At 39.5% G+C, this 17,266-nt stretch overlaps 1 protein-coding gene across 1 annotated transcript; it reads right to left on the bottom strand.

Annotated features, from left to right (window-relative positions):
- Nucleotides 1-11,429: 11,429 nt before the first annotated feature.
- On the bottom strand, nucleotides 11,430-16,741 carry LOC104449435 (elongator complex protein 5). The gene is made up of 10 exons (XM_010063594.3): nucleotides 16,528-16,741; nucleotides 16,300-16,392; nucleotides 15,835-16,001; nucleotides 15,711-15,757; nucleotides 13,724-13,793; nucleotides 13,170-13,396; nucleotides 12,973-13,062; nucleotides 12,815-12,890; nucleotides 12,454-12,679; nucleotides 11,430-11,961 (listed from the first exon to the last, which is right to left on the bottom strand). Exons 1-9 carry the CDS (start codon nucleotides 16,692-16,694, stop codon nucleotides 12,501-12,503), a joined length of 1,116 nt encoding a protein of 371 aa, XP_010061896.2. The 5' UTR covers nucleotides 16,695-16,741; the 3' UTR covers nucleotides 11,430-11,961; nucleotides 12,454-12,500.
- Between the last annotated feature and the right edge of the window lie 525 nt (nucleotides 16,742-17,266).

Here is a 17,266-nt window from a genome sequence, read left to right as displayed (position 1 = left end):
GTATCACATTCTATTCTTTAATATTTGAGAATTACCATTGATGTTAATATCACGCTTTAGGTCCGAGAATTCCATAGTCCAAACGAAGCTTCCGTAACCCACCTCCCCAATTACCATCACCAAGGTGTCTTAGTCTTATTGGTGACTGTCAATGGTGCTCTGATTTCCCCTGAATACTCACCAGTCGTCACATTCCTTTAACAATAAATGTTCAAGCGAAAAGAAGCAGTGCACATGGCTCAAGCAGTGCACATGGCTCTCACTTCCACTGATGATCAATCAGTGATCGGTGATCACTCTTCTTGGTGCATACCTCCACCCCTAGCAGCTAGATTCTTCACAACACTCTCCTTGATTGGATGGAATGGGATCAAAGAGCTATCCTTGTCCAAGAAGAAAGCTACGCTCTCCATTTTCTATTTTTTTGAATGGAGAACTTCATGGGTTTTTCCCTAGTGGCAGAGACCTTCGTCAAGGGGATCACATCTCTCCATATATTTTCACTTTGGTTATGGAGGTCTTCTCTGGGATCCTTAGTGCTCGTGCTAGGCAACCGGGATTCAAGTTTTTCTGGAGATGCAAGGTTTTGAGTTTATCTCACTTGTTCTTTGCGAACAATGTCTTCCTGTTTAATGGAGCTGATTTGGTATCGATCTCTCTCTTAAAGGAAGGTTTGGATACCTTCTCCGCTTGGAGTGGACTGAAGCCAAACAGCAATAAAAGTGAGATCTTTATTGCTGGAGGGTCAGCTGAGTTACGGAGTGAGATTCTTCTTGTCCTTGGTTTCATTGAAGGGAAATTGCCGGTGCATTATTTGGGAGTTCCTATTATTTCCTATCGGCTCGACAAGATGGACTGTGTTTCCCTAGTTGATCGTATAACGTCCAGGGTCCAATATTGGACATAGTGCTTTCTTTCCTTTGCTAGTCGTCTTCAGCTAATAAGGTTAGTACTTCATGCAATTCAAGCTTATTGGGCAAGTGTTTTTACTATCCCCGTTGCAGTGTTGGACCGTATTGAGCAAATCTTGAGACAGTTTCTATGGAAATGCCCGGGCCTAGGAAGGGGTGAAGCCAAAGTTTCCTAGGAAGACGTTTGCCTTCCGAAGGAGGAAGGAGGGCTTGGCATTCGCAAATTGAGGGATTGTAATAAGGCAGCGATGCTGAAGCAAATCCGGATCCTATTTACGGACAAGGAGTCCTTGTTGTGCAAGTAGATCCATTCGACTTTCCTGAAAATGAAGAGTTTCTGGGTGGTTAGAAAGCATACTTTCTACTCTTAGGCTTGGAAGAGAATCCTCCATCTCAGCACCGAGTTTTGACTCTCCTTCCTCTGGAGGTTAGGGGATGGCCTTTCTATCTCCTTCTGGTTTGACCACTAGCACCCGAGAGGCCCCCTTAATCTTTTATTCTCGGACTCTCTGATCTATAGCTTTGGTTTATCCAGGCTCGTTATGGTGGCTAATCTTTTTCACCGGCTGGACAGTCCATTAAGACAATTTTAGAGTCTTGGGAGCAACCCATTCCTTTTCTTTCTTAGGTACTGAATCGTCTTACTTCGTTATGAAGCTCTTCCGATTTATTCTCGGTTGCTTCAACGTGGCTTGCCATTAGAAGAAAGAAGGCTCAGGTTGATTGGGCTTCGTTGATCTAGAGGAATGTTATGGATTCGAGATATCAGTTCAATCTCTAGCTTATTACCAAGAACCGTCTTCCCACTCAGGCCTTGCTTTTATCGTACGGCAGGATAAGGGATGCTTTGTATGCTTTTTGCAATTTGACTTTGGATTCCATCAATCATCTGTTTTTTGATTGTTGCATCACAGCCAGTTTTGCCTTCTTTTGGGTTGCTAGATGCAACCTCCCTTGGCATAACAGGGCTTGGTTAGAGAATCTTCGTTGGGCTTTGAAATTTCTTTCCGATAAGGATTTCTATCATTCCATTGCCCACTTTTCTTTTGGTGCTCTTTGCCACCTTATTTGGAAGCACAAGAATGAGATTCTATTTAGAGACCATAATTTGGCGGTTCCAGCCGTGAAAAACCACCTCATTAAAGTTGTTAAGGACAAAGCCTTAACGTTCAGAAATGTTGAGGATAACTCGAGGAACAGGAGATTTCTATGTAGTTGGGGATTGATCCTTGCATTTTCTCTTCTATTCCTACTGGTCCTTAGTGATCCTGCTTGGGGGCGCTGTTTTTTGCTACCGGATGGCTGGACACTGTTGAGTTTCATTGCTGGGGTTGTAGCGCGAGTGGTGGATTTGCTGGTGGGTAGCTTGCTGGTTCGGTTCGGTTCGCTTCTGCCGCAGAACACTTCGTTGGTTGCGGTTTGTAAAGGGCGGTAGCGCTCTTGCTTGGGGTTTTTTTGGGCGTGGGTAGCCATTGTTTGGCAGGCTAGTTGCCTTCTTTTGTTAGTTGGTCCTTGTTCTAGTTGTTGCCTTGGTTGAGCTGGCTGTTGCCGTGTAGCTTATTGTGCCTTGTTGGCTTTTCCGTTTTCTTTCTTTCGGTACCCTTCCACTCATTATGTCTTTGTTTCATTTGGAGCGTAAGCTTTGGTGCCGTTCACTTGTATATGTTGATTAAAGCTCAATACAATTACCTTTCACCAAAAAAAAAAAAAAAAAAACATTGTAGTAAAAGTCATTTCAGCTAATGTTCCACTGGTTCGCATGTTTCCTTACATTAATTTTTGTCTTAGCTTTAGCTGATAATCTCTTTGTAGGTCGATCATCAACTTCATTGCGATTTCTTGAAAACCCCTACCAGAAAATGCAGCAAGAAGAGCAAACCCTGAACTGTGGCACCGCTTAGGGCTGAATAATGAATCCTTGTCTTGCTCTGCTTCTCCTTCTACCATTTTTTCATATGGATATGATATCGACAGATTCCAAAAGGAGAAAAACTAGCAGACATTGTCACAAACATGTTCATTACTTCATAGGTCCTCTTTGCAATTTACTGCATTGACCTTTATGGACGCAAATCCAACATATTCATGGGAATGTAGAGCAATCGAAGATCAGGTTGTTCATCCACCTAATCAATTACTGGGTATAATATGTCAAACCCACGACACTTTTTGGGTAGAAAGCATGATGATATATAATGTTTTGATTAAGTGGATAGCTGACAAGTATAACACGCTCGAAGCATCTAAAACCCTCTTTGAATCTGTCTAAAACCTTGTCAACACTTAGGACATCCACCCTAATCCCTCCATACATGCCTTTCAAAAAGTGAACATTTTGTATACTCATCTATAAGTAAACCTACATGAGCAAATTTAAATCATTATTAGATTTTAGCAACATAGGTCTCTGGATTATTAACCCTATATGTTGTCATGGAAGATTGACGAGATCTCTAGTTGGTCTAAAAGAAACCAGATACGTTGAGTCATAGCTTTATTAGCAACTTCATAATTGGCATTTCAAACTATATAGAGGAATTAATGAGCGACATCTAGTACCAAAGCACATTTGTCGATTTTTTAATTTAGGAGTTATATTGGTATTAAAAAGATCCACCTAATAACTACTTCAGCAACTACAGAAGGCAGGACCTCCAAATGGACGCGACTAAATTATGCTTAAGTTAATCACAAAATGAAAAAGAAAAATAAAAAATGGGCATGTAAATTAGGAGTTGTTGGGCTTGGGTTGGACTGAACTTAAAAACAAGCGCTTGTGTGGACTGTATCTATCATAAGCCTCAAGTTGGTTAGAAATATAATAAAGGAAGAGTTGTTACTGAAATGACTTCTGGGTCAAATCCTTACAATTGTTCTATGGCTTCATTGTTTTACATATAATGCATGAACTGATAGGAGAAACACGTGCATGAAGAATGAACTCATTAAGTGTTGGCCTACTGCAAGTTGAGTAGAGCCGATGCTTTGGATAGATTTTAATAGTGTTTCCAAATGTTTATCATTCGAAGACCCCAGAAGCAAGAAAATCAGTGTTTAAACGATAACCGGTGCTCTTGATTTACAAATCACCTCTTATCGCTCAGGTGATTTGAAAGACTTCATATTTATGATTGATTGAAATAAACAAGGGTAAGCGGACCTTTAAGAATTAGAAGTCAGGACACGCACTATGCTAACCTTATGAATGTGTCCAAGTATTGATGCATGTCAAATGACATGGAGATAGAGAGAGAGAAGAGAAAAAGAGAGACAACAAATTATACCTGCTGGCCGGTTGACAATTAGCACTCAAATGAGTCCTCGAGAGGAGAATTCTTTGTGGAGTTATTAAGAAGGAGAATGCGCATGCAGCAATGCCATGAAAATTGATGCCCAACATACCTATACATCAGCTCCAGAAAGTTGAGACTTTAGAGTTCAGTTGTTCTTTGTTTTTTCATCGACATGATCGACCAAACTGATGGGAATACGATCCTTAACTCCATGGAGTCAGCCTTCGGTATCCCTCAGATGCAACCAATATTCCAATATGTCTGATGGAATATTGGAAGCCTCCGAGGGATACCGAGGACTTCCGCCAATTCACTTGAAGGTTCCCTTTTCCTTCAGAAATATGGTGTAAGCCTTCAAGATCCCTACAAAGGTTCCGACATCTCCAATCTATCTATTGGCATATCGAAAGCCTTTGAGGGAATATTGAAGAGTTCACCAATTCTCTTCACAGCTCTAAAGTCCTAAATAAGCAGTGTGTATATATAGAGATCTCCCTTTTGGCTAGCTACAGATTTTGATGCATTTTCAAGTCCGGAATCGCCATATATTCTAATTCTCAGTTTTATTCGGTGTTTTGCATATTTTTCTGTCCAGACAAGTTCTACGCATATCTAGTGATTTTGTTTTAATATGAGCAAAGTGCGCGACTATGCTGGAAGCGACAACAACGTGTGCTTGACTTATAAGCTAGACATTCTCTCGAGGATAAAGAGGGGCAAATCTTGGATGGACTGATTCTCCATCTGAAGGGCCATGCAAATTTCTTGATGTGATTCCACCTTTTCACGAGCACAATAATATTAATCTCACAGAAGTCCACCCACTTCCCACAAGTGTTTCCATTCACTAGCTTGTGGGAATCCATAGCATGATAATAGCCTTTCTGTAAAAGTTCTTATCTCTCATGTTTCAGGAGGAATAAAGCGGTTCAATCCATAAATGGATAGTGTTGCACACTTGGCAATTTGATCAAATGCCAAAACGAGTATTGGGTATAGATATTGGAACTCAATAGTCTCTTGAAACATACACATCAAGGTTCCGCATAGTCAGTGCAATGGTTGTTGCTATTTAAGAGCCATCGTTTTGTTTCCTCAGGTACAATCAGAGAGGTCAAGTGTCGATGTCAATATTTTCATCGATCAGAAGAGAATAGGAAATCTGTGACGGATTGAGATCACTTGCCTAAAATCCTTTGGGCTGAAATAAATAGATACCATCACCGTCGTCTCCCACGCTCAACCATGAAGAAGAAGATAAAATCTAAGCACATATTGTAAACCTAAACTAAACCAGGAAAATAAAAATTTCCACGTTTGTTTTCCATGTTGATAGTAAAAACACTAGTTAATCTCAAAAATTCCCTCCGCTTCCCAAAACAATATAGACTTACTATTTCGACATAAGCCCTTTGGCTGTCCTAAGCCTAAGTCTCTGGTTCAATTTAGCCTAAGCAAGGCATCTTGTCTTGACAAACTCCACTTCATACGGGTTGGGTGCATCTTGACTCTTAAAACAAGTGTCAAGCGGCCAAACACTCAGGCACTGGCAGCAAACAGTGTGTTGGTGTTACTCAATGAATTAGACCACGCCGGGGTTATTCGTATTTGCTATCTCTCTCCATTCTGAAACTGCGAAGAAAATGGTAGATCTCGTGCAAATCAACCAGCATAAAAAGGCTGAGTGATGCATTGCAACCTGACTTATATGAATAAAACCCAGCATTCCAACTCATAGGGTCACGAGAGCCGCTGCCCGCTCTTTTATCCATGTAAAACATAAAACAAGTTGACTAACATAAACACGAAACAGTTTTGCAGGTACCAAGCTTTTCCCAAACAAGCAAAGTCGGGAAGTCCAATTATGGATAATTTACTGTACAATTCATGACAAAGATGCTGGTTTGCTCAGCTGCCCTGAAATTGCCTTCGTTACTGGCGTTTCTCTTTATCGCATTCTATTATAAAATCTTTGGGAGGATTTTTAGCTCCAAACATACTGTCCAATGATGGGAAGTCCAAGCAAACGCAGAGGTTAGAGTATTGTTTATTAAATTTTAAAGTGTCCAACCAGCAATTTATGCTCTAATTCTTGCTTTATACCGTCTGGCGGTGGACTCTTCGGGGAATTTGTATTGGTGAGTACTCATGAACTCTCAGAAATCTAGAGCCTTCTTGCTCATTTTGCGAGAATTTATTGTCTGAGCCCTGCAGGATTTATCATTTTTCTGGGTATAATTTGGCTTCTGCAAGAAACGACAAAAGTCCATGGTCTTCGATACGTCATTCTATTCATTTGGTAAATCGAACACTACACCATGAGTATTTCTCGAATACTATTATTGCCGCCATTGAAAAGCGTAATGGGTTCTTTTTCCTATTTGATGGTCTGCAGATGTAACGAGCAGCTTGTTTTCTGTTTATGGTTTAGCTCGCTCCCCCTTTCATGTCCATTCAATAACTTTAACTGATGCCATAATAGTCTTGTATCCAAAACGTTTTAGTGATTCAGATATTTATGACAATCTGATATCTCGAAGAATCAGCTCAAGCGATGTTGAGAAGTTTGCAGAAGTTTGCCCATGCCCCTGTAATGGCGTTGCATTGGCTTCATATGGTAAGCGTGACTTCCGAGCGTCATTGAGTTGTTACCGAAAGGACTTCTGGGTCAATTCTTTATGTTGTTCTAAGGCTTTATTCTTTAACATATAACGCATGAACTGATGGGAGAACCACGTGCGTGAAGCATGTACTCATTAAGCGTTGGCCTACTGCAAGCTGAGTAGAATCGATGCTTTTGATAATCTAAGATATTATGAAGAAGAAGAACAAGAATGTGGATCGGTTTCAATTCTGTATTTGCTCATGATTGTCGTTCGAAGACCCCAAAAACAAGGAAATTGGCATTTATACAATAGCCGGTTGTTGAAACCTAAATTTTGGCGATTTACTTTGGTACTTATTGCATAGAAAAATTAGGGTTCAACCCCAATCCCTAATATATATATATATATATATATATATATATATATATATATCAATTAAATTGAAGGAAATCTTATTTAAACCATATATTTGCATTGGACTAGTGGCAAATAGACTTAGTTGAATGGTTCTAAACTTAATTAATAAATTGGACTGAGCCCATTAGAACACTAAATTTAGCCAAGCCCATGAGATGATACATTATAGCCAAAATTTGCATTATAATTTCCAAGATGGAATGATGGAAATATTAAATAACATTACTTGGAAGATAATTTAGAAATTTGGCTAAGTAGGATTAGTAAATAAGAACCCTAGGTTTGCTATTATAGATAGAGATTATTTGGGCTGGAAAAAGCGGGGGCCGTGCAATCGAAAGGCACGGCCACAGTCCAGTAGTTCTGGTGGCGATCCTCACGTCCTCAGCGACACCTGCTGTTTCACCAAGTCCTTCTGTATCAGGCCCGACCACTCAGGAATGGCGGCCGGCCACCAAGTGAACGCCACAAACGCTGGCGACCTCCTGCCGCACTCATCGCTCGACACTTCCAGCCATCAACAGCGAGCCCGAAGAACTACTGCACTGCACTTCCTGAAGTCTCTACGTTTTACCGACGATCACTAAGAATTCCTGTGGTTTTGTACTTGCTCTATTTTAGCAGGAATTTCTCGGTGAAGTCCAGCGCAGTGACCTTCAAACGTCCCCGCAATAGCTACCAGCACTGGCTGTTTTCATCTGTAAAGGACTCGGCTTGATTGCCTTTAGTCCACTTGATGCCACGGTGGTGTTTCCCGGTAGCTGTCGAGCCAATCCAGTAGCACGGGGGAAAGAAGTGAACAGGGTACAGCTTGAAGCGGGAGAAGTTTGGCCAGTGGTGGGAGAAAGTGGAAGACCAAAAGAAAAAGGAAATTGTGGAGACTCGGTGATAGAGAAAAAGGGTGAAGAGATGATAATGGTTGCTCCTTGAAGATTTGCAAAAAGAGAAAAGAGGCAAAATAATTAAAGCAATTCCTGTGAGTTTTGCGGGAAAACGGTGGATCTGACTTCTTTTGTCTTTGTCCAGACTAGAAACCATCCAGACTAGAAACCAAGCAGCACTCGTCGTGGGTTCTATGGTCTTGTTTGATGCAAGTATAAGAAAAATATCAAAAAGACTGGATAAAAAAATAGTATAGATATCATGATAGATTGCATGCTAGGAGGGGGTTTATCTAGGTAAGATATTTTTCCATTAAAAATAAGATTTATTCTCGTTTATTTCCTAATTTATATTGGATAATATATTTCTCCTGATAATTTGCTTTCATCATTTTTAATTACGAATTTTAATTTAAAAAACCTCGAAAAAAAAAAAATCAATGCATGTCAAACTAGAATTAGGGTCATCCAATTCCACGTCTATAGTCTCTTCTTGATTTTTGCCCATCATAAGAATTAGGTCATGACATGTCATCATGCATGTTTAACCTAGATTAGAATGTCATATGGTTAGTTTTCATGAAGAGAAAGACCTAAAAAGAGAGATAATTAGAATTGCATGATTATTTAGAAAATCATGGTTAGGCTAAGTTTAGTGTATTTAGAGTTTTAGTTTAATTCTTGATGTTCATTTCTTGTTCTCTAATAATTTAATCATTTATTGCTTTTGATTATTAGTCGTTATTTTTATTAATTGTGCACCTGCATAATGATTACTCACATATTAGTAGCTTAGTCTAAAATCAATCCATATTGCTTGCCAAACATTTTTTTCGAAGTAAAAAAGAAAAGTTACATAAAAAGTATTAAAGTAATCTAGCATAATGAATCTTTGGTTTATAGAAGTAAAGTATTCTCTCACACTATACTTAGGTGTCTAATCAACCTATCCATAACCGATTAATGACAACTCTAAATGAATTAAATTTTGCATGTTAATTAAATTGAAAGTTGCGAAGAATAGGGCTTGGGGGAGCTGAGCTAATTTTTTGAACTTAATATTCCACTAGCTTCCCATCGGAGGAATGTCGCGACACTAGTGTTCTTTATTTACAAATCACTTGATATTGGTTAGATGATTTCAAAGACTTCAGCTTTATGATTCATTGAAATAAAGAAGGGTAACCAGATCTTTTGGAATTAGAAATTAGAACATGCACTGTGTTAATATTATGAATGTGTCCAAGAATTAACATGAAGATAGAGAGAGCAGAGAAAGAGAGAGACAACAAATTATACCTGCTGATCAGCTGACAATTGACACTCACATGAATTCTCGAGAGAAGAATTCTCTGTTGAGTTATAAAAAAGGAGAATGCACGTGCAGCAATGCCTTTAGAATTGATGCCTAACGTATCTACTCATCAGCTCCAAAAAGTTGAGATTTCAGGGTTCAGTTGTTCTGTGTTCTTTCATCAACATGATCAACCAAACTCAATGGGATGCGATCCTTAAACTACATGGAGTAAGCCTTCAATATCCCTCAGATGCAACCAATATTCCAATATATCTGATGGAATATTGGAAGCCTCCGAGGGATACCGAGGACTTCGCCAATTCACTTGGAGGTTCCATGTTTCTTCATAAACATGGTGTAAGCCTTCAAGTTTCCCAAAAAGGTTCCGACATCTCCAACCTATATGTTGGTATACCGGAAGCCTTTGAGGGAAAATTGAAGACTTCGCCAATTCCCTTCACAAGTCTAAAGTCCTAAATCAACATGTATATATAGAGATCTCCCATTTGGCTAACTACAAATTTTAATCGAATCTCAAGTCTGGAATCACCACATGGGTTTTATTCTAATGCTCGGTTTATTCTAATTCTCGGTTTTATTTAGTGTTTCGCATATTTTCTTGTCCTGATAAGTTTTGCGCATATCTAGTGATTTTATTTTAATATCAGCAAAGTGCGCGACTCTGCTAGAAGCGAGAATAACATGTGCTTGACTTGTAAGCTTGACATTCTCTTTTTGGATGGACTGATTCTCCATCTGAAGGGCCATGCAAATTTCGTGATGTGATTCCACCCTTTCATGAGTACAAAATTATTAATCTCACAGAAGTCCACCCGCCTCCTACTGATGTTTCCATTCACTAGCTTGGGGGAATCCATAGCATGATTATAGCCTTTTGTAAAAGTTCGTGTCTCTCATGTTCCGGGAGGAATAAAGGGGTTCAATCCATAAATGGATAGTGTTTTACACTTGGCAATTTGATCAAATGCCAAAACGAGTGCTGGATATAGATACAGGAACTCGATACTCTCTCGAAACCTACACATCAAGGTTCCGCATAGTCAATGCAATGCATGTTGCAATTTAAGAGCCATTGTTTGTTTTCCTCAGGTACAATCAGAGAGGTCAAGAAGTGGTACCAGAATTTTCATTGATCGGAAGAGAGTAGAAAATGCGTGATTGGATGGAGATTACCTGAAACCTTTTGGCCGAAATAAATAGATCCCATCACCATCATTTCCCACACCCAACCATGAAGAAAAGGAAGTAATCTCAGCACATAGTGCAAACCATGTCAAACCTAAACCAAACCAGGACAATAAAGAACCTAAAATAATTAAAATAATAACAAAGACGCAGTTTTTGCCGGTTTCTCCACATTTGTTTTCCATGTTGGTAGCAAGACATTAGTCAATCTCTCCGCTTCCCAAAACAGTATAGACTTGCTATTTCGATTTAAGCCCTTCGACTGTCCTAAGCCTAACTCTCTGGTTCAATTGGGCCTAGGCAAGTCACCTTTTATTGCCAAACACCACTTCTTATGGGTTGGGTGCATCTTGACTCTTGAATAAAGTGTTAAGCGGGCGCAACGAACAGCGTGTGTTACTCAATGAATTAGACCACACCGGGGTTATTCGTTTTTTCTGTATATCTCCATTTCCAAAAGCGCATAGAAGATGGTCGATCTCGTGCAAATCGACCAACATAAAAAGACTGAGTGGTGCATTGCAAGCTGACTTAAATGAACAAAATCCAACATTCCAACTCCTAGCGTCACAAGAGCTGTTGCCCACCATTCTATCCATGTAAAACATAAAACAAGTTAACTAACATAGACACGAAACAGATTTGCAGGTACCAAACTTTTCCCAACAAACAAAGTCGGGAAGTCCCATGATGGTGAATTCCCAGTACAATTCATTACAATGATGCTGATTCTGCTGCCTTGAAATTTGCCTTCAAGTCTGGCACTTCTCTTTATCGCATTCTGCTATGACAGCTATACAATCTTTGGCACAATTTCACGCTCCAAACATACTGATTTGATTGCAAGTAAATAGCTGGATCATGTATCGAACTGAGGTTCTAACATAATGATAAGAGGCAAAGAGTAATTCTAGTATGTTTGCTAAATATTCTTGTAAATACAAAACCATTTGCCGGCTAGTTTCTTGGGCAATCTCCACTTTCCACTACCAAAACAACCTTGAAGCATAGACAGTTGTACAGATCGAGAATTTAATAGCCAACACCCTATAATCTTTGATTTCTGACCTTTAATGATCATCTAATGAAGTTCAAGCTCCCCTACACAAATACAAGCTCAGTCACCCAAAAGTTACCAACACTTGAACAAAAAAGCTCTCATGACATCTTCTCTTCTTAAAAACTTGCACTCAATTACCACTCCAAGTGATTTCCCTGATGCATTCTGAAGCCAAGGAAAATCCATACCGCCAAAAGGACCTCCTATCTGGAGAAGTCAAGATATTCCACCGTTGCTGTAATTGCTGGCCACATCAGTGATACGATAGCAGCACCAGCAATGGAGACAAACTGTCAATCAACAGTAATCCTGTCATGACTCCATGCTGAAAAAAATCACTGAGGTGCTGAACATAAAAGGACAAATATGGATCTATGAGGCTTGGAAAGATGGGAACTACAGTGGGATCCTCAATGGGAAAATATAATTCCCCCAGGGCACATCTTTACCAAATGCAAACAGCCTTTTATTTGGAAATCCCACTTGCCCTCATACAAAGTACTTATCACTTATCACAGCTATTTGGGGTATGCAGATCTAATTCAGTTAGCTAATCAAAAGCTTCATAACACATTCTATCAATATCTAGACAGAAAAGTACTGCAGAAAACTCAAAACAGAAGGGTAAGCTATATCATCATGAAGGGCAAAAAGTGCAGATTTTCTGAAAAAGTGAGATGTCTTCTTTTTTGCATTTCTTGAAGCTAAGTGATCTCTATTCAGTCCAACCCAAGTGCATAAAACATGTAGGGAGTCGAGGAGAATCATAGAAGAAAGCTTACCAGGCCATCGCTCCTAAAGTATCAAAAGTGCTATTGCAGGTAAGCTATCATATATCTAAATCATCATCAGGGTCTTCATCGGAATCTGGCATCTCATCATCTGAATCCCGAAGATAAATTATCTCACCCTTGCTAGAATCCTTCATTTGCATTGTTCCAGCCACCTCATTATTTTTGTCGGCAAGAGATCTCCGACCATCATATATCTCAATCGGTTCTCCATTTCCTAAAAGGAAAAGCAGAGGTTTTCGGTAAGCATTTCAATTTTCAGAAAACATGTAGCTGAGTTATGAGTTGGCACCCAATACAGAATTTCAATCCTCATCATACATAGACTGCAACCCTATCAATGTATTAATACCTTGGTGTTCAAATGGAAGTACCACCTTTGCTTTATCCATCTGCTCCTTCTCTGACAGCTGTAGGTTAAATTGCACCTGCCAAAACAAGCATTTTATGAATGGACCATCAACAAGAACCAAGCAGTCAGTTCTCTCACATTAAAGCAAAGCAACTAACCTTAGGCAAAAGGCTTCCGCCCATAGTTCCACCATCAGTCGAAACAGATGAAAAAGTGATGCCAGACCTTTCAATACTAACTTCTTCACTCTAGATCACATATTCATGTAATCCAAAAAGTATTTTCAGCGCCAATCACAACAGTCAAGGAATGATGCATATAGAAAGACAAGGTTAGAGAGAGAGAAAGAAAATACCATCAGCCGCACACGACCATTCCGGCGCTTAAAACGGACAGAAAACTTTGCCCTTCTAAAATTCTGTTCCGTCAAAGATAAATTTTCCAAGGAGATCCTCAGTCCATTGGAAGCGGGAATTGCAGATTCTAAGCTGGCCACCATAGAGGACATGTAATCAAAAACAGCAGCAACCTTGTCTTCAAGAAGGTCTGAGTGCAACAACCAGAAGACACAGGAAGCCAGATCTGCATCATAAAAGGTACTTCAAAACAAAAGCATCCAATAAGGAACAACCAAGGACAGCGTGAGTTGATATCAGATTGTTTACTTAACACCCCAAAACAAATAATTACGTTATTTGATGTCTTAAAAGAACCAAAATTTCACAAAGTCAAAAAGTCTCTTGGGCGACTCTGCTGACAAAGACATGGATCAGGAACAAAATTTTACATAAAGAGCTTTGTTTCCATGTCCATATTACAGTCACTAGACTTCAAAAGTAGAACCTTCAATTGGAAAAAAATAATAAAATAACGTGCTCCTGCATATGCCAGTGCAGAGAGTGAACATACCATGGCTCCGAAGGTCGCTGAGAACACGTGCAACTGAGTGTACAGATGCATACCTCAACATCTCATTCACCTGATGAGATAAGCATATACGGCATTATAAGAGAAAAGGATGATATTCCACTGCATGGACATAGCTGGAAAAAAGACAATACTGGCATGCAAGTTCCTTTTGTCACTAGAACAGCAAACACTCATCGTTACTGACTGATTCTGGCTAAACTATTCTCTCCCCATGGCAATACATTTTTCAGAACGCAAAGTCATATAGCTGACTATAGTTTCATTTCAATGCAAGTAAATTTGCCATGAAGGCAAGGTAGTTAAACTTATCACCTTCAAAAATTAATCTAAACTGACATATTTTGCAGGGTGGATATGAATTCTTCTGCATGTAGGGGAAATAATAAGCTTGTTATATACACAATAAACGGGGCATTTGTCCAAGTCAAATAACAATCTGACCAGCTCCTATGACAAACATCTTATATGTAACTTTTGATCTTTACTAATAATATTTTGTTAATCACTTGCTGCCATTACTCTTCAGTTGATTCGTTGGCAAGATATCAACACTGGTTCAAATCCAGCTCGACACAAAATAGTGTTTAGCAAAAGAAAAGTTTATACAACAATCGCCAAAATATTTGTGCAAGATTATATGTTTATATAACTATTGCCACTTGAAATTGTACATTTTGTTAGGAATTTAGAAAGAACATTTCATTACAAATGTAATTAAAGAAGATATATTGCTCAGCTTATGCCACTGAAATTCAAACATAACAATCATTTTTGCTTGGTAAAAAACATAAGTCTGTTTGTTCCAACAGTCATCAATGTTTCTGCTGCGGACCAAAGTTTGATTTTCATCTCCACTCGTTCATCAAGCACTTTTTCCTCCGGTTACAGAAAATAATGCTTCCAGATCCATTATTAGCTTTTCTCTCTTTCTTTCAGATATAGGTCAGGACTTAGATGCTTGTGGGAAGATCTAGTATGTAGAGTCTATATTTAGTGTAAACAAATCCTTGTAACTATTATATATCCAAGTAAGATGGAAGCTTCCCACATAGAACTTGGTCTAATAAAATACAGTGTTCTCAACCCAGAACATGACCTGTCCAAGGACTCTATGCATCCTTCTCATAATCCGCAAACATTGCTAGTAGATAAGTTATTGTAATTGTAGTACAAATGATATGGCAATTCTCCTATGCAACAATGACTAATGATTGCATCAAAGGTTAGGGCAATCGAAACTCATAAGTCATACTAATTAATCACTTTACCTAGAGATGACAGTAAAGATTGTTACATATGTCCTTTGAGACAAAAGAGTACAGTAGAGTACTACTGCTACCTAAAAAGGGCTCAATCTAGTGAAATTGCTTTCAGTTGAACAAGGAAACGACATGGAACTTAAAAATCTAAGGAACTAAAAACAATCACTCTATGTAGGTGATGAACAATGACCATTTAATTTTACAAGCTAAAACAAGAATATGCTATTCATTTTCAAAGCCTTGCCTAAGGATAATAATGTCAATAGGCACGTGTGAATGCATACTTCAAAAAGGGAAAAATATAAATAAGAAGCCCTATGATTGTACTTGATAAGAAGATTTTGGGAATCTTCTAGGCACCAAAACAAACAACTTTTAGTAGGCCCATCGTACAGAGCAAATTGTCCCATCTTTCTGCTTGCTCAGTGCTCCATAGGAAGTTTCCAAGCATCATTTTCACAACATACAAGTCCTCCATAATGATATTCATAGAACAAGACAACCACATTTATTTCTCATTATTTTTTTGAATTCACCTTTACCTAAAAGTGATCAGTGCGCCTTCAAAGTGCCACCATGACAGAAAATAGTCCTAGGTCCCTAACACTTGAAAAACAGGTTCATATGAATGAGGGCCTTTATTTGAAACCCCCTCAGCAGGAGTAGTAAATATTTTACATGGAAAAAAATAAAGACTTTGTTACCGAGTCCAATGCAAAAGAGAAACGACCTTTCCCTTCTCCAAGCAAGCCTGCGATGATCAATGGCCATCCCATGAGACGATGTCACCAGACAGGACAAATAAACGGCGGCAATCAACGAAGTTACCTTTCCCCAGCTCAATAGCTAAAGAACACAACTTATCCATGTCCTTCACATCCTTACAAAGTCTGGACACACCGGAAGCTTCCTTAGTAGCATCATCGACTTTTCCTTGTCCCATAATGCGATCCTTCCAACCGTGGGGATCTGAATAACAATCCAAGATCTGAATCCTACAAGAAAGTGTCCAGGGGGTTCGCATTCATCAGCATAAACACCATTTCCTACACTTCACAACACCCTCTACCAAATTTATAATAGAAAAGCGGTACGGTTTGAGCTACTGAAGGGATGTACTTGAACTGCCGATGAGGTTTGTTCATACTATCCCACAAAATCGAATTGCTCCCAGATATTTGGCATTCCAAATTTCACTTCCTATATCCCATCTCCGCAATCAAATCCAACCAACCGAAAAATCAAAATCAAAATAAAAAAGAAAACTTTACAAGTTCAAGTATGATGCATCACCATTTCCGAGACGAGTTAACTTCAAGACCTCTTTCCTTCAGCAAATCCACGTAAAACGACGGGCTTCGGGTGAAAGCGACCAGCACGAGCCCTCTGCGCGGCAAAAATCAATCAAACCGTCAAGAGTCGAAAACCACCGCACGCAAATGCGATTTCGTCACTCAGGGAGTGGAAATCGTTCTGCCAAAAAACCGAGAAACGCAAGCGGGAGCAGGACGCCGGAATGACCTCGACTGGGACTTTCCCGCCAAAATGTGGGAGGAGAGCTGAGCGAGGACGTGGGCGAAAACGTCGAAACCGAGCGGCGCGTTGATCGAGTCCTTGATGGTGAGAGCCGGCGCGTGCTCGCCTTCCAACGCGCCGTCTCGCAGAGCTCTGCAAATAGATTCCGCCATCGTCGTTGCTTGGGGCAAGCTCTGGAGCTGATCGACATGGACATCGAGCCCTAATTTTGGAGACGAAAGTAGAATCGTTTGCCAATAGGTCCTCTCCCTTTCGCATATTCCCAAATAGAGCACCCCCAGAGGGGTTCCTTTTTCATTTGTCCCCTCTTTCGCTTCATGAGAATTATCAAAATTCATTGTTCTAACCCTTTAGGTTTAGAGCCCGTTTGTTTTTACTCCAAATAGTATCTGATTCTCTTCTTTTGTTCCCTAAAACAAAAAAATAACAAAAACCCGTTTGGTATAATTTTTGTTTTCAAGAATAGATTTGGAACAAAATTAAGAAGTAGAAAAAAGTAATTTCTTGTTCCTTAAAACAATTCCTAGAATCAATTCATATTTTTTTTCTTTTCTTTTATTTTCTTTTGTTTTTTCTCTTCTTCTCTTCCTCTTTCTTCTTCTTCCCTTTGGCTAGTCGCCGACCTTGGCTATGGCCAATGACCAATCAGATGAGGGCTGGCAACCTCGCTGGAGCATTGTCGACTCCCGACGACACCAAGCCTCGCTAAGGGGTGAGCAGCGGT

The sequence above is a fragment of the Eucalyptus grandis genome, chromosome 6 (assembly GCF_016545825.1).
Source record: "Eucalyptus grandis isolate ANBG69807.140 chromosome 6, ASM1654582v1, whole genome shotgun sequence".
Classification (NCBI taxonomy): Eukaryota; Viridiplantae; Streptophyta; class Magnoliopsida; order Myrtales; family Myrtaceae; genus Eucalyptus; species Eucalyptus grandis.
The sequence above is the reverse complement of the archived record's forward strand: the minus strand, read 5'-3'. Positions and strand labels throughout refer to the sequence as shown.